At 42.4% G+C, this 24,417-nt stretch overlaps 1 protein-coding gene across 5 annotated transcripts in view; it reads left to right on the forward strand.

Annotated features, from left to right (window-relative positions):
- The window catches only part of PLXNB2 (plexin B2), a 640,303-nt gene that overhangs the window by 214,343 nt on the left and 401,543 nt on the right, over nt 1–24,417 (forward strand). The window contains exon 2 of one of the 5 annotated variants that reach the window (XM_069229658.1): nt 10,593–10,695. The exons of the other annotated variants lie outside the window; for them this stretch is intronic. Coding sequence (XP_069085759.1) covers nt 10,624–10,695 — 72 coding nt within the window. The 5' untranslated portion in view covers nt 10,593–10,623. The remainder of the gene's footprint in view (nt 1–10,592; nt 10,696–24,417) is intronic. 5 annotated transcript variants of the gene reach the window in all.

Here is a 24,417-nt window from a genome sequence, read left to right on the forward strand (position 1 = left end):
AGCTGTCGCTTATTAAATGTCGGAGTTCTCACTCCTGTGATCTTTACCTGTAGTAAGTAGATGTCCTCTCACCAGCCATTGCGCATGGAGCAGTGAAGGTGTGTAAGTAGCGGTGTCTTCACTGTGCAGTTTTGCCACTTGCCACCACCATTCGGTCTTTCCTAGTCTTGGCCCCAAGGAACTCTAAATGAGCATCTTATGAACCTCAGACACACATGAGGGCACAAGTGTGACCCGTTTGTACTTTCAAGTTAATGGAAGTGTGTGTTCCCTCCCCTCAGCCTTACCCAAAAAAAACTGTCCTATACACCACACAAGTCAATTCACTGCCAGGCTTTCCCCAACAAGGAAAACGCAGAGCAGCTCTTCTCGGCGGAAGAGAGGGCTTCGGATATTCTTCTTTTTACTGTATTTGCAAAGGCAATCCACTATTCCAAATTAAACATGGCAGATTTGCAGGAAAGTACATTAGCAAAGTAGGGCCCGTTGAATTAATTATCTGCAAACGCGGCCAAATGAAATAGTGATCAGTCCCTGAAGAAAGGGGTGATTGGCATGAACAAGAGAAGGAACACAAAATAAAGAGAATGGCGTGAAAAACGAAGTGGGTAAAACAAGCATTGACAAAGCCAGTACTAATATGAATATATTTGTTCAAGCTTATGTGGCAGCCAAAAACAGGTATTTCATGAACAGCAGCGTTGCACGGTTTGCACACTCGCAGGATGGATGAAAGATTGACAACACTCAGCGTGTGCAGGCAGCTACACTTGACACAGCCAGCTGCAGTACAAGCGTCACTCGTCCACCCAGGGGCGGCAGCAGTGTACATTACTGATACAGCACACACAGCGCCACAAGCTTTGAAGAATGTCAGATGAAAAATGTTGGACACATCTTGGGATGCACCAGTCTGCTTCAGGTACAGGGAGTATAGGCTATTTTTATGTTTTGTATTTGGTCCCCTGCTGTACCCTTTCTGTAATTTGTTACCCTTTTAGTGGAGACATCCCAGTGATGGGAGCCCTTTTGGTACAGTAGCTTGGCAGACTAGAAGGACCCAGTGTGCGGGATATTAAATGGCTGCAGGATGTTTGTGTTACGAGGGAGCTGTACAAAATCGAATTTGTCCAAGGTTGGGTGGACAAGGAATGTATGTATATGGGATAGTATCCGGTGTCTCGATTGGCATGAGCAGGTACAGGTTGTGGTTGCAACAACCAAGTTACGGAGCTGTATGTCAGGATGGCGTGGGTTGAGAGGTTCATTGAGGTAATCAGAGGTTCTTGTGGTTGTTGGCAAAGCTGAGAATTGAATGCGCGAGTTGAATGTAATCAGCGGCTAGAACAGGAATTTCAGACGCCGTGTGATGCTGTAGACATGGAAAAGTATTTGGCAGGTGCTTTATGTTTCATTTTCCAGCGGCAGGTGTCTTGGAACTTGATTCCTTACTGTTGATTGCACTTGGACTCCAGGTGCAAAATAGAGTGGAAACTGGCAAATTGCAAAGTCTTTAATATGCGCTCCGAACTAATGCACTTTTTAGCAATACCAAGAACACCATTTTATTATGGAATAAAACCTACATTTGTTTATTTGTTTCTTTTTTAAACTGTTTACTAGTTATTTGAAGGCAATGTCCTAAATTAATAATTTTTAGGCTTTGAAGTTTCAATGTACAGATGGCCTTGCTTCTTATATATTTATAATGGTGCTGGCTGGAATATATTCTATACCTACTATTCTGTGGCTACTTGGGCATCTGAATGCTTACACTGTTTCGTGGGCTGTTGTGGCGTCAACACTACACCACCCAATCATTGCCATTAGCTAGGCAGCACAGTTTCCTCCCAATCCAGTCAAATTTCCCCCTGGATCACAATGGGCATGCTGCATTGTAGAAAAGTTGAATGATGGAGACCGATCACTTTGCAGTTTGTTTCAAAGTAGAGCTCAATATTTTTCTCTGTACATCCACTGCTAGTTGTGTTGACTCAGAGGTAATATTCCCAGCCCAGCCTTCCTGAATTTCTTTGCCAGCCACTTCACTTGAGTCACTGTGGCCAACCAGAGAGTTCAAGAATTCTAATCCCTATACCATGCTCACACTAATATGCACTGAGAAATTCTATCACCTTAAATGTATACCCTAGATCTAACGCTTACATGACACACTTACCAACAAATGCAATAATTTATCCCTAAATATGCTGAATCACCCACAAGCCAAAACTATCACAAGAGAAACGAAGAGTGTGTAGCCAGGCAGTAAATTGTGATGCCTTTGTGCCACATCAGTCTAAGCCTAGCCTAGCTTTTACATCAGTTTTAATTTTTCTTACTAATGCCAGCAGCAGAACTGTTATAACTGGATCCTTCCATGTTGGTGTTGTAGACATCTCTCCATTTCATGTATTTGGATAGAGCTCACTATCTTGGCACCTGATAAAGCGAGGGCATCTTGGTGAAAGTGATGATATTTTTCATTGGTTGAATTTTGTTGTAGCCAAATGTGATCCTTTGCGGAACACATGTTGGTGCTCATGGGTGGAAATGGTGGATTGAGGCCCAGTGCATTATTTATTCACATTCTACAAGAACAATAAGGAGCGGAGTCACATACTTGAAAATCTGACTTCTTTAGGGGAATTGTTAATATTTGATTAGGGTACGAGTGATTGAAGAGATGGACAAACATGACTGTTAAATGCTGAGAAGTGTAACGATTCTTGGACACCGCATTATTTTCCTGCTTCATACAAATTCCTGAACTGGTTGCCAGGACAAGGTTACCGCAAGCTTTTCTGCTGGATAACCTGCTATTGACATGGCCACAAAGCAGCTACTTAATTGCAAAAGGAAGTTTATTTCCTGTTCCTCAGTCAGCGGTCCTTGTACTCCTCAAATCTGCGCCTGGCTAATCTGCGGAAATAGTGGAAGGACCTTAGACTGCAAAGGAAAGCATGAGCAGACCTGCCTACCATACCCACACCTATGGAAAAGGTGCCCCCTACTGCCTTTATTACTCGTCAGTACAATGTAATGGAGAACTCTCAAATTAATTTCGAAATTGAAGCTATTGCAGGGATTCAGATATGTTGCTTTCTAATCGTTTTATATTCTAATGAAACGCGAATTTAGTTTGTCTGGGTTTGTCTTTGCTTCTTTCAGTTATCTTTAACAGTACAAGTATGTACATTCCTGTAGTGTGCGCTTACATTGTTGTGAGAGGTAAGATCCCAGTATGAAAGATGTCTGATACCTGCTTAGTACCAGCTGTAAATACACTGTCTTGTCTGCTCTTGAAAGCGACAGAACCCCACCCGTCTTTTCTTCCCCGTGTGCGGGGGAGCCGCATGTGCTGACCCCACACTGACCTCTTCTTATGCGTTTATAAGTGCATGGAAAGAGCGGCTGCGGCTCTTCCGCGCTTCCCTTGTCTGCCTGCGGTAGACGTCAGCGGGACATGGGGGCCGCCCTCGCTGGACCCCTCTGACGGGCACAGTGATGGTGTCTGCCTCAGGCTAGTGCACGGCAGCCCCGCCACCCACACAGCCCTTGGTGTAGTGCTCTGCCCCGCCGGATATGCCAGTTCAGACGAGAAGGTTGCCAAGGGTGTTAGAAGGTTAGATTTCATGTGTAGTGCTTTGGACAGATTGCATTTGAAAGAAGGTGCTATACCAGTAAACAAAGCCGCGGCCAGAGTCCTACTTGCACGTTTCTTTAGGGATGATCTCCATTCTGTCCACTCCTCGGCTGGGCCTGGGAATGGCGTGCTCGCCCTTTCAGACACTCTTAAAGACTGTAGTGCGTGCGGCTGAAGCCATTCGTTTTCTACTGTTCTCGCTTTCTGGGCGCTGCCCTGCCCGTGAAAGGTGGCTCTAAGCTCACTTTCTATGCAGGTTCCGGAAGTATCTTTACTCTGCTCAGATCGCCTAGTTCCGGATATTAAGATTTTGACTGCACTTTGAAGGACATGGTTTCTTCCCAAGGTAGCTCGAAGTAATTTGAATTCTTTGTCTGCAGTTATTTTATGCGTTAATTTATTTATTTTCATTAGTCATATGAAGGAGCAAAATAGTCGGGCAGTCTAAAGCATTTATATTAAACTCTTGGCCATAAAGTACAAACAGTCCGGTTGCAGTTATAACCCCGCCAGATCAAAAATGTAACGCCCGCGGCCAGTCAGTCTGGCAAGATCAGGAGTACGTTTCTTCTGCGCTAGCGTTGTGCTTCAGACCTGGAAATAGCATGAGGATAGGCCCACGTGCACGTTTGTGGAGGCCGGAACCATGCCGCCCGTCCTTTCGCTCAGGTGTAGTGAAATGTTTCGCCAGTCAGTGTGCAGTGACCAGTAGATCCGCTGTGTAACATAAAATGACCAGGTCATGAGCCGTGAAACGTCTGTGAATAACGAATTGCGCGAAGAAGCTAGTCCGCGTACTAACTGCTTGCATACAGGTCTTGGCTTTCTCAGCTCATAAAAGTTTGACCAGTGTGATAGTTTTTTTTCTTCTCACTTGTGATTACTGTCGTGTTAATACATTGTTTTAGATGCCCGTTCCTGGTTTTATATATTTCAAATTCATATGCTCGTTTACAAAAATCAATTTTCAACTTAAGCCCAGCTCCCTTTCACAACGCATCTTAAACGCTGTACTTTGAATGGTTACATTTTTCACTTTGATATCCACCCATTTCATTAGTAGATATAATTTACACACCTTTCCTCGTATTCATCATTTAAAAGTTAATGTTTCCCCAACATCCCAATTATGTGCGTCCACTTACATATTTGCAGGCAAAACCTCATTTGACAGAATTTCTTAATTATGCAGACATTTGTATCTCAGTTTATTTGGGTTTGCTGTAGGTTGTGGGGGACATTTCCAGCAGCTAGAGCTTAATATAGTTCAGTGTCTTTTCTACCACCACATTACATGGTTTCCTGGTCCATCCGAAAGTGTGTGGAAATTACAGACCTTCAACTTTCCATTCATCAGAACTTTAATGTGAAATTCTGTAGTCCAGTGGCTCACCTTGATGTGCAGTGCGACCAGAAAAACAAGCAAACCACCCATTTATTGCAAAAAAGCGAGCATGCAAGAGAGTGCTAGCCAGTTCACTTGCGCTTATCCTGCAATATTTATAGAATTGTAATGCTGTAGAAACATTCCGCAGCAGTATCTAGCAGCAACATGTTCCCTCTTGCGATCCCAGCAGAAAATAAATAGAAACAACTTGTTATCGACATATGAAAATGTCTGACTTCCATATATTGCCACACCCAGTGTTTTAATTTGTGGTGAGGGTTTTCTTAGGAGCCCGCCACTGGGGCTGCAGTATTCTGAGGCTGCCCACTTTGAGTTACACCTCCTGTCTTTCTTCCAACACTCTATACTTCCTAGCTCCTTATCACACACTTACAGGTTTGGTTTCACCCCTGCTGCCTTTCTGTTGCTGTTATCCAGTCTTTCTCTTCCTCCTACGTTCTCCCATCTCTGTCTTTTTATTCCTTGCCATTCTCTTGATATTGGCCAGAGTCTGCTGAAGGGAAAAATAAGCCCCTTTCTCAAAAAATGAGTCTGTCCCCCCCCCCCCCCCCCCCCCCCCCCCCAGTACCTTCAAAACAAATTAAGCCCTCACTTAAATTTGTGGAAATGGAATACTGGGAGGGCACTTACCCAAGCTGGGAATGGTTAGAGTGACAACACTGTAGCTTGTGTTGCTAAACTTTTGCAGATTACTGCTCCAGATTCAAACTACTGTTTAGTAGTTCTTCAGGAGTTGGAGCACTGTCTTCTGAACAATGTTCAGCAGGTAACGGTGGATTTCTAAACAGCAGAGCCTTTTTATCAAGAAATTCCCAATTCAACAAAACAGTGCATGTATTGTTCGGTAATAGACATCAGAAATTGGTTCCCAGCGTCTCACTTATTCTCTGCACGGTTTTGAGTAATTTATGAAACGTCAAAGTACAAATAATGAAGCGCAATTATATAAGAATCACAAAAATGTAAAGTAATTATAGCCTTTTCCTACAATGTTAAACTTAAAATTTCTTACCTTTTGAAACAACTGAAAACGGTTTAAAGTCAATTTTAAGAACTCTCATTTCTGTCAGTTTCCAAGAAAGGGAGGCGAATGTGCTGTTGTGTTCCCCCAAGAATAATTTGAACTGCATCCAACAACAATGCAAACGTATTTTTTTATTAGGGGTTAATTTAGCACGGTAATTCATCCCTCTCTTTCACTCTCCTCTTAACGTGTGTACATTTTTCTAACGATCTCGTGTCTTTTGGTTAAAAGAATATCGAACATGTGGGCAGCATTGAGCTTTATTCTCGAACTTGGCAACCTGCACTTTGTGCAGTTTGTGAACTTTGTCAGGCTTCTCCACTTTATTGTAGAGGATTTTTGCAAAATAATACAACATTTGGCTGGGAACTTTCTCATCCAAACTAACTTTTGAGAGGAATTTCTCCAAATAAGTGTTTTTCCTTTTTCAGCAATGCAAACAGTTCACAAACAATTCTAAAAATCAATAGAAACTTCTGCATCGGCATTTGCTGTATCGGCTATTTGCATTCGTTGTCACATAACCACCCCAAGCTCATTCCAGACATTTGCTTTTCTGTGAGCAACGCGTCACCAACTGTACAAAAGCTAACCTGGCTCTCTTCGGTCACATTGCTCCTACCTTTCCAAAGAAGTTAGGAGATCCGGTCATATTCCACAGAATCTGGGGATTTGATTTAAGATTTGGGTGATGGACCAAGGAGTCTTCACAGCAGTAGTCGTACTTCCATCCCTCTTGGATTAGCACATCTGGGTTGTCCAGCAACTCATTCCCTATACAAAACCTGGTGCTGCTTGTTGATTGAGATTTTTTTTTTTTTTTAACCATTTGGAACGGCCTATGGCTAAAATGAAAGCCACCCAGAGCTTCATTCCCACTGTCATGTCCATAATTTGTGTGCAATGCTTTACGCATCTGAGGATTTTGTTTCCTTAGATATATTTTCTCCATATCAGACAGCTGGCCTTCCGAAGAGCAGTTCAGTTAGCATCTGTGTACGTGAAGGTTTCTTTGCGAAATGGAAATGCCATATGCAAAAGCAAATCCAAAATTGCAGGCACACCATGAGAATGGAGGGATCAGTTTCCTGACCCTTTTTGAAGGTCAACAAGTTGAAATCCGTCTTTTCAAATCTATTCGTTTTGTTATAGATAGGCCTTTATACCTGTATCGAAACTGGACCAAGGGGCAAAATCATGTTACACTTTGTACAGTTTATCTTCTGATCAATACATTTGTATGGTGAGCCTGAACAAGACCAGTTCTACCATTCCTTCGTGTTCACATCACCACTAACGAAGCACTAAAGGGCAAGCCATTGGCAATGTCATTGTCTCTACAATAATCACGCTCCATGTCCCATGCTTGTTGCCAACAACTGTAAGCACGTACTGCACACAACCACTGCCCAGTCCTTTATAAGCAACACTACACAGTCCGTATAAAGCACTTTTACCACTGTGCCAAGGGCCACCTCACTGGTGGTGCGTCTCTGAGCAGTACACATTTCTTGTTCTCCTCTGCCTGCCCCTTTCACATTTGTCTTATGCATTACCCCTGGCTTACTAACATGGCATACAGTACTGTCTTGTGCATCTGCCATAATAGTCAACCCAATATTTGAGAAACACACCACACGCAACCTCTTTCCTGTACGAGCACACCACTAGGACTTCTACTGGACTTAAGATGTGCTTTTCTGAATGGACCATCCCTACATATTTGCTCCCCCACCCTCTAAACACAGATGTGCCAAAACATATTCACACAACCGAAACCCAGTCACACGCACCACCAATACAACGGATCTAACACTGCCTTCACAGTAGACTACACCCTTGAAACTAATACCACTCATAACCACCAATCTCCAATTGTGCTTTACCTAGAGGTGTGTGGTAATGCGCTACAGCACTGTATGAATACATGGGCCTAATACAGTTGGGAATAAGTAGCTGAACTGATTAGATATTTTGTCAAAGAAGGCGTGTTCTTTTGCCAGACTCCCGCTTCTAAGAGGGTTACAGGTTTTATATTGTTGCTGTCGGCGAGGAAGGGAACCTGTGCGAGCATCTGCTGATCCTATAGTGAAATATCTCTTTAATAAACAGGATGCTACTTTGGTAGCACCCCTAAACAGTTTGCATAGTAACAAAAACGATCTTTTGTGTTGCTGTCATTCCCCTTATGCATTAATTCCTGTTATTTTTTTCATTTTCACTTTTAATTGTATACGGAAAATAAATCGCTCTGTAGTTTATTGCTAAACTGCGAAAGTGACCAGTAATCCTAGTCTAAAGTTAAGATTGCTCTTCTCTTCCAAATCACAAATATATCAAACTTTCACGTATCAGAAGGAGACTATGGATGACTGGTTTCACTGTTCGATATGTCATAGCTTAAATCAGAACATTACATAGTTTGTTGCTGTACATTAATGAAAACAAGATAAGTCCAGTCCGGCTAACTAAGCAATGTGGATATTTGGTTGCAGTTACTTCACTGTCGATTAAATGGAGCACCAAGGGAGTGTCACTGCAGTAGCCTTCGATAAGAAAAGTATATAGTTGTTACATGCCAGGGAAGATCGGTAATAGCAGATGTCTTCCGTGTCTGAAAAGTTAAGTAAGGTAGATAGGGAGCTCGTTCATGTTGTGTTGCAGACACTTGATAGTATGTTTGTTTTATAAGGGGTTTTAGATTGTGGATGATGCAGTGTGACTTTGTCAACACAAACTTGGAATGGGAACCCATGCAGGGAGATGTAAATTGTGGTAATGCCTGTAGTTGGGTTTGGTACAGATCCAGAAAACTATTTTGAAGAGAAGTAAGAAAAATCTTTATGGACTGGTGTGTGGGGTGCTATCTTCTGTGTGAGGGAGGTAGTGGTGCTGTTTTTGTGTTGTTATAAAGGGTTGTTTCTGGTACTTTTTGATTTATGTGGTGAAGAAGTTAGTGGAACCTGTAATTTCAAGCCATATTGCTGATGTATTTATTAACTTGGAATCAATGTGGAATGAGATTGATGTGGGGAGAAAACATCTAGAGCATTTGTCAGGTGTGTTTCAGTGCAGGTGGATGTTAAGGCACTGACTCTACTTGGAGAAATAGTTTAGTGTTAGTTTTTTCATGAAAGAACGCTCTTGGTTGCCGGGTGGGGCAAATCTTTCTTTTACCTTTACGAATGGAAGGTCCTCTTGGAAAGAGAGGTTTTGCAGTACCCAGCAGTAGACCGGGAGATGTTCAGGATTCTCTTTAGGAAACAGTCGTAGTTGATGTATGGAAGGAAAACCAACCGAAGACTTGGCTGTCAATGCACTTTTGAATTACCTTGTGCAAAGTTGAACACTGGGGTAGGCTGTCTTTTGATGCCGAAGTTTCAAGGTTGTCTGGTACTCTGGGTGGTGGTTATTTTCATCCACCAGCACCTTGCCCTCGTCTTCGGTTTTGGATGTCCTGAATGGGAGGTGTGGAGAAAGATGCTTTTGTTGCCTTGATTAGCCGAGTCTTGGTCTATCTGTGTTTAACTGGACCAAATCAGTAACCACATGTTTTGGTGGGTGAAGAGTTATTACTGGACCATGGCCCCGAGCGCATTTGTTGACTTCACTTGCAGGTTGGAGTCTAGGCCAGTGTGGCTCAGTGTCATATAGGAAGATACCGGATTGAGGCCTTAACCCACCCCCTTAGCAAAAGCGGGCATGCAGCAATCCATCTAGTTTTGGACATACTTAAGATTTTCCTGCCTGCTGTCTCATCTTGAGAATTTTGGGACCTCTAGGCACAAAACATTTTTGGGGTGCCCTGTATATACAGTACGTTCAAATGTATTGCTCATTTCCTGCTAATTCAAACCTGTATGATGCCAAACAATACTAAGCCATATGTTATACTTCAACAGGGCTGCAAAAAAGTTTAAATGCACACGCCCAGCATACTGGGAAGACAAAGTGAGAACGAGATAGTTAGAGTGAGAAGTTTAGATAGAGAAATAGAACATAGTGGTGAAATAGGGTCACATAATTTCTGTTGGGCCCTTGACATTTTCCCACTTTGCGCACGCCCTAAATGCCTCTAACGGCTGCTGGATTCTACCACTCCTAGAAGTTTTCTTTTCATAGACCTATATTAATCATCTTTGTATCGTTTGCTACATATTGAAAAATGATATTGGTCGGCCTTTTACTTAACTGTAGTAGCTTGACCTGCAGCCAGCCCTGTGTTGTGTGAAAGGGCAGTGTGCCCAGCTTGCCATAGCTTAAGAGGACACTGGGGGTTGTATGCTGTGCTTTTCTTCTGGAGCCTGTCCCTGGGGCCATACTCTGCGTGTAACTTTGAAGGTTTCATGGTTTTGTTTTTCCATTTACTAAAGCCGCCTGCCAAACCTGTGGATTCCAGATGTGAAGGGAATAGTCTGCACTAATCCTTGCGTGCAAAGTCCTCATCTGTTGTACTTTATCAGGAGTCCTTTGGCAATGTGCGTGAAACCGTGCAAACTTTGTGACCCTAACAGGAAGGTGGTTTTGACATCCAACTTTGCGTTTATGGACTGGCGGCTCTTTAGTTGTCCTCCGCCATGGACCACAGAGGGAATGGCAAGGACCAGGTTGGAGCACGTGAGTACTACATTTTCTTACCCCAAAAGCTGCTGTATTGCAAATAGGACTGGAAAGGCCAGTGAATCTGTATTGCTGGTTCTTGCGGTTTGTACCGTGGCCATATTGTATGTCAGTGAAATACCAGCCCACGATGTGCACAGCTGTCGGACCACCTCCTTAGATCCCCTGCGACTCGAGCTCAGCAAGAGGGAAAAATCTCCACTTTGCTGGCTGCGTTAATACAGTGCAGACTGATGCCAAGATGCCAAGCTGCTGGCAGACAGTGTTTCCAGAAAGTAGCTCAAACTGTTGTGCGCAAGGCTTCCCTGCTGCTAAATGAGCGATAGTTGGAGAACTTTGGGGTTTGCATATATCTAGCCCCTTTTCGTCCATCCGTTCCTTCTTCTATAGGTATTGTGCATACGCCTAGCCAGGAGGATGACTAGTCGTGGAGATGAGTTTACTTTGAATCCCAAAAGGCAGGATTGGTCGTTCATCCTTTCCTAAGTGTTTAAGTTGAGTACCTTCAAATTGGGCACTAGTAACATCTGTTAGTGATTTTCTCTTAGAAACGACAGAAGCGCAGTGTTTCATACAATTTGAAATATGTTTTTGAGTCATCCCGCTGCGCGTGTCCCATTTGCATATAGCCCAACAGCGCTATGGTACATATCTGGAACAGTGCTTAGAAAAAAAGAAGAAAAAGGGTGCGAGCGCAATCAGTTTTTTTTTTTTTTTTCCCCTCAGACGACCCTGCATTCAACAGTAAGTGATATGCACTGGTTATCTGAGTGATGTCGAGCCACCATCAATTCATCAGTTAACACAAGTATTCATTCATGTGTACACATCCCTTATTTTATCCATATTCTACTTATCATACACAAGTCTCCCTTAGAATCAATGACAAAACTATTCTATTCACACGTATTCATGTTCATTATAGCCAGTTGTCTTACACTATATACAAAACTATACAAATAAAAACTCAGCGCACATGTCCATAAATAAGAAGGCACTTTTAGTTACAGATTGGGAGGTTATTAAAATAGTGCCAAACAGAATGATGCCTGTGTTACGGAAAACTAAAACTATGTAGATCACAGGGTGATTCCATGCTTTTGCACAACTTAAAAAGCCCAAGTGTTCGTCTACTCCACATTCCTTCCAACATCTCATTGAGTACTGGGCAGACGTATTTCGGTTCAAATAAAAATGCACTGAGTTGATTTCTTAAATGAAAAAATAAAAAAATCTAGGCCTGGTGTGAATGTTTATGTCTAGGCACCTACTGGTATCAACTATTTAAAATATATACCTAGTGGGCTTTGCTACACTACACAAAAGAATTAACCACTCACCTCACGCTGTTATTGGCTCTTTGGTGTATCATTCCAATTCCTGTAGCATTCTTGCATTGCAGTGCATGAGTGTCCTTTTTTAATTTGCGTAAGACGTAAATACCTGTAAAGAACTGTACACATCCAGCAGTTATAAAAACAAAAATAATGCACGTTTCTTATGTAGTTTTGAAATGTGATGGCAACAAAAATGTTAATAGGATCAAAACAAAGGCACTTTACTTGTAATGCACAAATGATAAATATTCGCTGAAATCTAAATTGCAGACATTATCATTTGTGTGCAATATAGTTTTATTGGTAAAACTGCATGTCTGTGCAAACCTCTTGGCCATTTTAATGAACCGTGTACTGTTAAAAAATGTGACAGTGTGCTGTCACACAATGCCTTTTTCACACATGCCTTTACCACAAAGGTAGGTATGCTCGATATACCGGTGCAACCACTCTGGGTGAACCAAACCCATAAAAAGCTATGTCAACCAAGAATTAGCAGTGCACTCCGTCAAGGTACGAGTAAATCTTGGTTTAATTCAAGACTTGAAACAAAAGAGCAACGCGTTTTGACCGCAACGTCTTTCTCGAGTTTGAACTTGATGGCGTGCACTGCTAATTCTTGGTTGAGAGATATATATATATATATATTACGGGTGGTAAGGGTTTTGTTTTAGGGTTAATGGGGGGTAACGGTATAGGGTGGTAAGTGTAATAAATAAAGAGGAGGGGGTTTGGTGGAGTCCGCCCCCCACACACAAAAAAAGCAAGTTACACACGTGTGTTTGAGTTTAACTTACTTAAATCTACTTAACCATACATTGTAAAGACATGTCGTAAGGGCATATTTGTGTTCAAGGCATGCATGATGATGGAATTTTGTTGTAAAGGTATGCATGGTAAAGGATTTGTGGTAAAGACATGCATTTTACCTTCATACGACCCAAAGACTATATGTGCACTCTTTTAATCAATTTGGGGCTGTGCTATTTAACAGGTATATGGCCATTTAACCAGCCTTCTTCACAAACCTTGAGCTGTCATTGCTTCAAAGGTTAGTATTTTAAGCTAAGGTAACTTTGAATCAGGAGCTTGACTTTGGTGTTGTGACACACATCGCATCCCCTTTTCCCTAGAGGTAGGCACTCCATTTCACAGCTTGCCTTATGGCCTGCCACGTGGTTACTCCTAACTCGGAGCACATGGCAAACAATTCATTGCTGAGTAATCGTAGTTACTAATGTGTAGCTCCACCAAAATACTTACGAGCCTTCTGTTATGCAGTGCCTTACTCACTTGGGCCCCTCTTTCTCTTACATCTAAATCACCTGTCAGTGTAAAGACCATCAATGCTACAACAGGTTTATCTTATCAGGGTTCCTTGTATAGCGGTACAAGGCAACAGCAGCTGTATCGACAGGTGTGTCCCAAAACCAGAAACATTGGACATCCAAACATATTTGGGATTAAATTTATATATATGCATACTCAACAGACATTTGCTCTTATGTTTTATAACGCTTTTCACGCTCCAGGTGTCTATAGGTTCTATAGTGTTACATAGAGGATGAGAAACAGGAAACAAAAATAAACCAATAGATAAGACCATAACCGGTTGCTATGCATGTGTCTACATACCACAGATCGGAACCTCCATAGGCATGCATATGTATGTCTGTCTAAAGTAGTCTTTTTAGGAGATGCAACCCAGGTTGAACCACGCCCATCTGTGCCTTTCGGTGCCCACTAGATGTTGACAGGTAATCAAGAAGAGGGATCCAAAAGGCCAGCATTTGACCATTCAGTTTATAGATCATGCTATAATAGGAAGCCAGTATATCCATCTCGTCCGACCACTATGCCATGGCCGGTACAATGGGTGATTTCCATTTCCACAGATTGCAAAGTTTTGCTGTGGCCAAGGACGATGCTAGCATCTATTCTCTTGTGTACTCAAGTCAAAAAAGCTGTCAGTTATGCAAGACAGCTAGGTCCGTGGAATATTTTATATATACTTGTACAGTTTATGGGGTGGTCAGTGCCAGTCATGCAGCATTTTGAATTACCAGATTTTTGTGTGTGCTTCCCTCAAGTACCTGGTATGGGTCTGCAGTATCTCCAACCATACGTTGTTCTCATAGTCCATTTGACAGTCAATCAAGTGCTGTGTAGCAGCTTTTTGTTATGCTTAGAATTTGCCTGTTGCTGGATGGTATAGGCCAGATATTAGCTTCTCATAAGTGCACGGTTTCATTAGGTAGCCATGTCTATATATATCATTTAGATGTAAGCTGTCTAGTGTAACACGAAATGCATGGCAATAGTGTTGGCAAATCAATAAAAGTAATTACTCCATTATAACACGGAACCTTTACCTTGTTGATGGCATCATTCATAGAATGCAAAACCGTGTCCAGTCTCCTATTTGTACATTGAAAGGATCACAAAGTAGATGATAAAGTTAAAGAAAAGTCTGCTATTGCTAATGATCTGTGCACTGGCAAAGTAGAATTTGACCGCCGTAAATGCATTTAGTTACATATTTCTGAGCAGGTTTTTTGAATTGTTGATTACATTAAAAAACCTTTTTGCTCATAAGCAATTTGAGTTTAAATTATTTTAGGAATGCCTGGCGTTTTTTAGCAAAAAGCAACCTATAATGATATCCTTGGCTAAAGCTTTTTGAAGTGCACTAGAAGCACGCCTAAACCATGTGTGGCGCTGGGAGCCTGCATGGAGCGCACCCTCTACTCTGAGCTTCTGTACCTCGAGGGTCTGGACCTTCTTGAAAGACACCTCATTGCTGCACTGTCTCTAGACATACTCTGTCTACATCACTCAGAAGTCCTTGATTCACTACTCCATCAATTCCCTTCAACCATGAGAGGAGCATGGGTATCCATACTGGCCTCATTCCCGGTCTATAAATCACCCCTCTCATTGGCATCACTCAGACGCCTGCTCTCTGCATTTTGCCAGCTGAGGAACTCTGTGTACAGCTGATGTCTTGAAGCGATGAGCTGCCGGACTGCTAGGTCTTGGTCTCGCAAACAGTTGTGCTGCTCGCGTAGCTGAGGTGTTGTAGAGGGAGAGCCCCATTTGTTTGGGCAGCAATGTAATGTTGGGGTTGACGACCTCGCGTGGCAGTTCTCAAGCAGTTGCATCCATGATGGAGACAGACCTGTTTCACCAGTTCTACCCAACCGGTCTGTTCCTGAGGTATCTTTTCTATACAAAGTTTATATTTCAAGAACTGATACCATTTTTTGCAAACCAGCTAGAATGCCTCTAGTGTAAAAGAGAAATGCAGACTAAGGCCAGAGGCCGTCTTTGGTTCTGGACATGGAATGGGTATTTGGCACTTCATTTGGATGGTCACGCTAGTTACTTTCCCAGAGACAGTTTAGTGTACGCTCTTTAATAAACACAGCACTTAATTCTCCCAGATAGATGTAATATAGAATACTGGTATGTGATACTTATATAAAATATGAATAAAGTCCGCTTTAAAGAGAATATACTTCAGGACATTGTCTACACTCGCATTATCGTTCGACCCATGCACCCCTTTGCAAATAATTCTAACAAAAAACATTCAATAATACATTGAAAACCTAGTAACAAACAACATATTGCAAATACTGAATAAGACACTGCAACCACAAGTAATCAATTACGAATTGTTCTACAGATACAAAATGCAGTATTCCGGGATCTTTATCCATTGCTCAGAAGGGTTTCCGTCAGTACACTGTTGCACTGTGTAGGACCGTATGAGCCAAGAGGTGGCTGTGAATTTCATGCTAGCTGCTGAGTTACACCGTGACATGCATTGGAATCCCCACCAAGCCAGCTCGGCCTTGTACCCTTTCTCCGGGTACTGATAAGTACTATAAAGAATGGGTGTTACTACTTCTCAGTTTAAGTCAGCAGTGCGGTATTTCGCAATGCATAAAAACTCTTCTTTATTTTGTTGTAGTGAAAACTAGTTTCCATTCATCTGAATTTCAAGAATCCGGTTGATAAAAAACCGTGTAGAAAAGTGTGTGTATTTTAATGTTTCTTTAATCCAGAAATCTAGATAGTGTCCTCCGGGCTAGATTTGTATTTATAGGTGCAATACTTCTTTTTAATGTAGGGCTGTTCAACGTAGCCTCGGTGATGTGGATTTTTTTCCTCCAAGTTTTCTGGCTATTCACATAATGTAAATGTGCATACAATGTAGGTGATGGGCCTCATTTACATAGTTGATGGTTATCGTGAGAGTCTGGCATGGATCCCGCCTTTCTGGGCTTCTAGACCTAGTGGTATTTCATATATGAGTGATATGTTTTTGGAGAGAATGCTAAATTGTGATTCTAAAATAACGCGTCTCACAATCGTGTTCAGGTTACTGACCTTTCTAATTATGTTCAAATTTACCCCCTCTGCCCCACGAGGTGCCTGACTTATTCCTAACTATAGCCTGAAATGGGGCAATGCTAATGGTTTTTGTTAGTACTGGGAGCGAGTGAAATTCTTATGCCTTTTTCCAACCTAGGAAACGTTTTTTTTTCCAGTTTTCTCCTGCAGCTTTTAATACAGTATTCCCTTCCATTAATGGCAGAAACAATGAAGGAGGCTCTCGAAGCTTGAACATGTTTAAAGTTTTAATTAGCACCTTGAAAAGAGAACGTGCTGCAGAACTCTCGGGGTTCTGTGTAAGGTCTGCACTTGTTTTGTTACGGTGCGCGTGTTTCTTCTGATGTTGGCAGTTAATTATGGTCTTTGAATATTCATGAGTCTGTTGGGGACGAGCCTGTTCATTTGCCATTCACGAGGGTCGTGGGGAGCTGAAAAGAACAGCGCTACCCTTTCGGGTAAAGAGTGAGAAAGCTGGGGCTGCTTCAAGGGAAAGTGGAGGCCCCTGAACAGTATACGTCAAAGGAAGGAGGGTAAATATGGCGGACCAATTTGTATTAACCGCTTACTGGGAGGGAACGCATAATGCATCCTCAGAGCTACAAACGCGGTTTTACAGGGATGGAATGATAATGCATGAGCGACACAGTTTGCTTGTATTGGCATTTTGATAAAAAAAGAGGCCGTTTTGCTCTATGGTGACTGTTGCCACGACTAATATAATACAGTATGAAGTGGCGTTTAAAGTAATTGAGAGAATAAAAGCAAATTAAAACCAGTTAAACAAAAAAAAGTAAACCTGCACAATTGATTTCCGTAACTGTCCGACTCACGTGAGTAACGGTAAGCTTTGAAACCTACATTTTGATATGCTCAGTCCCCGACATTAATTACTGGCAGTAATGGAGAGGACAAGGGGCAGGGAAAAGATAATGTGCAGTGCACCGGTACTTTCCTTTCTTTCACCTAACAAGGTTGCTCGCGTCGCTGCTCACTCTCTTAAAGAAAGTTGCTGAATCTGGCCTCTGTATCAGAGACGGGTGTTTTGCTGTTGATACATTTTTAGCGGTCGTTACCTCGGGTTAGTAGAAGGAAACAGAATACATTGTTTGCGAAATTGAATATCCTGACCTAAACCCAAATTCCCAGGCATGCCTCCTGGATCCCATGGATTTATGAATTAGTGGGTGTTGGCTACCATGGGATGGATCCATCAGCCACTACATCACCCGTGAATGTGTGTAGTTGATGTAATTTGATGGAGGAGGCCCAAAAACATTAATTTGTTTACTCCCGCCCTAGATGTGTAAATGATTTGATAAAGACCCTCTTAATGGCCTAAATCCTATTTTAGGAATGTGCCGTGCCCTGCGAGACCCATAGGACACCCAAGTTTACTCTCCTAATCAAATGGCTGGTAAACCCTTCTCTGTTGTGTGGGACATAGTAACTTCACATTTCCCCATTTCTCTCTCGGTTGAACTGCGGTGTGCAGTCGCTGGTCCACGGGTTGCTGGTTGTCGAGTCCACTGCACCTATCAATCGGTCTTATGGTAATAGTAAAGGAATGTGGTTCTAATTGTCGGTTTATCCGCAGCCTGTGGCACAGAGCACCAGTCGAACATTAAATAAAACATGAATATACATGTCTGGCAGATTCGGTCACTTTTAAAGTCACCTATTGGGAAACATTGTGCACCTCCCCCCCCCCCCCCCCAAATGATTTATGCACGGATTTGCTTGGAGCATTTGTGATTACTGATGTTGTCACATGAGCTCTGTAATGTTCCCTATATCATACCTCGGATTTCTGAATGTGCAAGCAGACCTCCCTCATTTTGTGCCAGTAACATTTACTTAGTAAAGTGAGTATATTGCCAATAACGCAGATTCTGTGCAGTTGCTTGCTATGTACTGCCGTGGGACCACTGGTGAGCAGCACTAGATCGTGTTCCACCAGTGAAAGTTGCACTTTGGAGCTCTGAGCGCTGTGATTGCTCGCAGGGGTAATCTAGGTCAAATCCTGTGCCGTGTAACTAAAGGTTGGATTGAGCATTTAAAGTTAATGCATTCAGGCACCGTAATAAAATATTAAACTATTCCTCTTGTTTATATTGCTTTTTAATGTTCTCTGTGGAGGAGGTAGGCAGAGATGAAATTGTGAGCTTGTTTGAGTCTTTGGAGACCTGAGAAAGGGGTCAGAATATACTTGGCGAGTAGATGCAAGAATATTATGGTTAAACATACACATTCTCGTGCACGACAGAAGACTTCCACCCTGTATAGTGACTAGGAGGAACATTTTAGGTCGCGCATAGCAGCGCGCTTGCGCCGCTTTTCCGACGAATTGACATGTATCTGGGTTTTTAACAACGCTCATCATCATCACTCCCTCCTGGGCTTGCCCTTAAAAAATCCTTTGGCATTGGTAAATGGTGGCGCTGTGAATAGGCTCGCTTATGTGAAACGGTTTTATTTTTGATTTTCGATTTACGTGGCAAGAAAAGTCCGATTATGAGTTTATAACGCTAATAGCTCTAACTCGAGCAAATGCGAGGCCAATTACATTGCAAATGCTTGTTTCTGTTTGTTTGAACTTAAAATGTTTTTCCATTTGTGTGATCGTTGTGAATTTCGACTAGATTTCACTTACATACACTTCTTTGTAGAGTGTAATACAATTGTTTCACATGTTCAAATTAACAACATATCAAAAGTGAAACCGAAACAAATGATCCATCTGGTCTAGAACAGTGGTTCCCAACCTGTGGTCCGGGGACCCCTGGGGGTCCGCGAGAGCCTAGAAAATTAAAAAATATGAACAAATATTGACAAATTAGGTCCCCAGCTTCTAGTAATGACTCGGGCGGGGGGTCCCCGGATTCCCAAGATGATTCAGTGGGGGTCCCTGGGTTCCTTCAATGTTAGTGGAGGTACACAGAAATCAAAAGGTTGGGAACCACTGGTCTAGAACACCAACTTTAAATATTTTCATGGTCACCTTTTAATTTCTGTCTTAACTTTGTAGACTGTGATTTTTCTGTATTCAGCAAATTTTCTGCCCAGATGCAGCGACATCCCACCTTGTTTGTTGCGAAACACGTATTGGCATAAATAACATGAAATATCCTTTTAGAAAAAAACATTCCAGTGTTAAGCGAAATCTGAATACATAATTGAAGCCAATATTAATGACTATTTACTCAATAATGCAATTAAAGGGTTGACACAGCACTTGCTCTTCTCTGAATGAGCCATTTTATATAGACCCCTTCCAGTCTTCCTTTTACATGAGTAGTAGTATTGATTGAATGGACACTACCTCTTGAGGTCTTATATGTTGGTCAAATAACCAAGTTTATGCTTCTTATAAACGAATAGCGTAGAATGAAATGGTCACTGTGTGTCTTGCTTGATTCCAGTATCCAAGAGTTCGACAGTGCTCATTGCCGGCCACAACAGTGGCGTAATGTAAGCCCCCATAGTCCTCATGGTGCAGGGGAGCCCCTGATCTCTAGGGGCGCGCTACAGCAAAAGTGGTAGATGGTGGGCCAGGTTTTGCTATGCCAATAGGCCACAGCATTGCTTTCAGTGAAGATCTAGTTTGTCCTAATTTCTAAAATTATATTAAGCTATGTACTGGAAAATTATATTGCTTCCGTTTTGCTGTATTAGCGTTCACAGTATAGTTATTTAAGGAGTGGGATTGTGTGTGGAAGCACAACAGATTTGACATGCTTTCTGTGGCACGTTGCAGGTTTAATTAACTTGCATGTCTTTAAGTGAAATTGGTGTGTAGCACGCATGGAATGGTCTATGTAGTTAAAGTAGGCTCTTGTAATATTTTAAGTTGAGATTTGAGGGTACACTTCAAGCAGGTCAACTTGGCTGTGCCTTTGGGCACAACCCAGCACACTAGAGAATTGGTGGTGAAACAATTTTGGCCTGGTGTAAAAGAGTACGCACGATACATAGTCCTAGCATACTTGGTAATCCAAGAAGAGACTGGAATGACTGTGGTAGCCAATAAGCATTGATATTTTAGTCCTGACACAAACGGACTATATTTTTTAGCCAAGTTATTAATGACTTTGATGTGGAGGAGAGCCATTAAAAATTCGGCATGACATGCATGAACATGATTTACTGGAGCATAAGGTTTGTGGTGATTTTCTGTATCAATTTGTCCGCGCGTCACAATACATAAAATATGAAGCTTAAGCACGTTTTTGATGTCTGCCGAAGGACATGTCACTTTCAGATTCAAGGGGTAATAGCTTCTTACCTGAACACATAGGTGCACACCCTTTAACATGCTCACTTCTGCTGCGATGGGCTGTTACTCTCTCATGGTCTCTTGCGTTCTCTCCTTCTTACTGTCATTCTTTGTTTTTCTTTCCTTATTTCACTCTTTCCTTCTCTAACAATCTTGGGTGTTTGCTATCCTTCTGTATTCTGAAAACCAGGCCTCGAAGCCCTTTAAAATTCCAGTACACTGGATTTGCTAACGAAAAGAAAAATTACATTATGTGTAGCTGAGAGTGTTCCCGAGTAATGAATATAACACACCTCTTTGTTAGTTTGTGGCTGTGTTCAAGGCTCCTCTTTAGAATTTGGAAAAGTGAATGTTACATATAGATTTCAATGGGCAATTAAATTCAAATCTAATTTCAGGACAGTAAAATTTAATACATGGGGCCCAGCGAGTAGTTGATTCTTGGCCTAATGTGGCCAGTCTGGGATTGGATAGGATATGCAGTAAATGGGAAAAGGCATTGGAAATACAAAATAGAAACTAGTTAAGAAAACAAAAAGTTATACTGTCTTTAAATAGTTTTGTGCACCAAGGGACGATACCCTCTTCCCAGCACTTGACATTACACAAATATAGCTCTCAGTAGAGAGGGGGAGTTATCAGTGACATTTATGCAAAAAAAAAAAGGGGGGGGGGTATGGGGATTTAGGATATGCAAAAAAACAAGCTGGTGGATTTTGGATTATTTTCAAAATGACACCTAGATGTGCCACCAAAACAGGAAGAGAATGGACCTCTATCCTGTTTGCTTGGATCACGTTGCTCACAATGCTGGAAGTCGAATGATCAATCTTTGGTGGTGGCAGTGAGTGCAACTGCAGGCACAAAATGTAGTTGTCTTTTAGTGGTTGATTAAAGCAGGCACTGCCTAGTTTGCACTTCAAACTCTGAAATAAAACTGTACCTGGCATCCTACATGATTGGCGGCAGTGAGTCAGCATTTGTACCGATCAGGTAGTCGTAGTCTTATTGGATGCCTCCTTGGACCTCTTTGGCTCAGAGCTACATCAAGACTAGATTCAGGAATTCAGGCTGGCTTTTGACTTGCTTCTAAATCACTCTCATCCAACAGTACAGAACGGGGTTGCAGGACTGGCCTGATCCCCTTGGTCTTGAGATGCTGTACCGAGATCCTATGGTGCCAGAACTGGTGTAGTTGATATTGCAAAGCTCACTTCAGGGACTCTGCTGTAGAATCCTGGTTTTCTTCTTTGAGCCCTTTAAAGAGCTGCATGTATGAGCTACTCAAAAAAATAGGATTGTCTCCCGGATCCACGCGAGTTATGGTTTACACACAGGTTTAGCACTGAACATTCTTGCAGCTCTGGAGCAGAAACTACATACAGAATTAGAAACCTGCAGTCTAAAGTCAAATATGTGAATTGTAACTTCCCTATTGACCAGATAATTGGGTTACCAGGATGAGGATTAAGGATGGAGATTACGATTGGGTAAGAAAGGATGGGGATTGGATTAGGATAGGCTAGAATGCGGGTGTAATAACATTCTGTGATTCAGTATGGCACTTGGCATGGAAGTTTTGCAGTTAAGATAAACAACACTTCATTTTTAAATTGATTTGGCATCAGAGAACATGTGCATTGACGAGGAGACAATCAGATGCTTGCATGTACTTGCCGATATTTAATGTATGTGAGTTATGTGGTCTAGTCTGCTCGTCAGTTTCCTGCATAAATGGTTAGTAAATAGAATTCTGATAATTGTGCCTGGCCCTGTATAGCCATATTAGTAGAAATGTGTGGCTCTTGTGTGGGGTAGGAGGTGGAAATACTAAGCTCTAAGGTTGCATTGTAACAAGGGACTGATCTGTGACAGACCGATGAGGGCACAGGACCTGGCTCAGGAAGTCAGAAAGACATGCTAATTTTTGAAGGTATGGAAGTGGATGTCACCTGCTAGGTACAGCTCCTGCAAGCTCTCGTAGGCAGAAATGGACCGAAGGCCACTACTCTGGCTCCAAGGAAGTCTTCACAAGGGCCAAAGAATGTTTAAAAAAAAAACTAAAAAAAAGGCCTGGGTGCTGCGACGTGTGGGGCTGTACACCTCTCCAAGAGTGCTCTCAAAGGAGAAAATCCCTGTCTTGCTGACAATAAATAGCCTGACACCATCCTCTAGACCCCCCAGAGGTCGTCATCTATGTTAAGCATGCAGTGCTTTTATTTCATTCTGTCTGGCCTGATTTCACTTTGTTTCAGCAACCCCATTGCTACATTTCTTTTGAAGCTGTTGCATGTAATTGCACTTATTCCAAGATACATGCCAAGTTCTTTTTTTTTTTTTTTTTTTTTTTTTTTTTTTTTAAGAACTTTGATTTATTAGCTATATACAGTAAACTAATGGCCAAAAGTCATGAGTCACATTGGAGGCTGCATTGATCTGTTCAAAATCTTGTGAAAGGATAATGTCGAAAGTTTGTCATCTAATTTTATACTTTTCTGGAACAGAGACTAAGTGAGAAATCTGATGAAAGAAGCCATTCCTAATACTGGCACTGCTGCAGTAGGCTTCAAAATCTGTGAGTTAAGGCACCTTGATAGATCCTGTTTTAAACTTTATTTATCCTGCAGCATGCAAAGCTTGTCCTGTATTGTCACAAGATGAGCCCGTTTGTGAATATTTGTTTTTGAAATATGCTTTCAATTATGTTATCCATCAACGGCAGCATTGCTTTAACACAACATTTTTATTGAAACTAAAGTCTAGGTCTCATGCTGCCAACAGTCAAAATACCCTCTCTTTACTCTGCTTCTGGAGTGAAACCGCTTTCTATAGGGTTTCAATATGTGGAATATATAGATATCTGATAGAGACTTCTAGTTGCAAATTCCTTACCTTAGAATTTCTCCCAGGTGTCATTCTGGATCTGGAGATTCTTCTCAAGCAGTACCCCAGCGCTGTTAGGTGGCATCGATCGGCTCTGTATCCGTCTGTGTCGTGCATGCCGAATATGATGTGGGACCTATATAGGTACCACCCCTGCGTGCGTGCTGTCAGTTCTTTTCTTTCTGCCTACTCGCAGACCTGAAGACCTACTCCCACAGTCATTTTTTGGCTGGAATTGTTGACTTTTGACGAAGCCTTTTTTGACACTTCTGGTGCATCGAGATGTTGTCTTCGAGGACTGGGTTCAAGCTGTGCGACTCCTGTCATCAGATGATGTCCATGACAGATTGTCACTGCGTGTATCTCTGGTGTTTGGAATATGTCCCAAGTGGTGCTCCAAGAGCCGGGCAATGAATCCGAAAGCTTTAAGGGAGCAGTCCCTAAAGCTACGTGTGGCCCGGCGCTCTGCTTGGGAGTCCCAAGACCAGTCGCAGAGCCCCCACTCTCCTCTGTCCCACTCAAAGTCCTTGGGAAGTTCGGGTAAGCATGAGAAGTCAAAGAGGAGTAAAGCGTTCTTTGACTTAACCCCGTCGGTCGGCTGATGCGACGTGGGAAAAGCTGCGTGGTCACTCTAGGCCTCCATCCTTGGAGCCTGCTTCTTGGACGGCTCCGCGCCTCCCAGAGTTTTCCAGAGCTACCCCTGCCCAACTACGTGAGTTCTGTGAGACCATGTGCCACATATTTGGGCAGTCGTGCCCCACTGGAGTGCCTTCGGGCCCTGCTGGATCATCAGGGGGGCCCCCTTGGGTTTCATGCTTTCGGCAT

This window comes from Pleurodeles waltl, chromosome 4_1 (genome assembly GCF_031143425.1).
Source record: "Pleurodeles waltl isolate 20211129_DDA chromosome 4_1, aPleWal1.hap1.20221129, whole genome shotgun sequence".
In the NCBI taxonomy this organism is placed as follows: Eukaryota; Metazoa; Chordata; class Amphibia; order Caudata; family Salamandridae; genus Pleurodeles; species Pleurodeles waltl.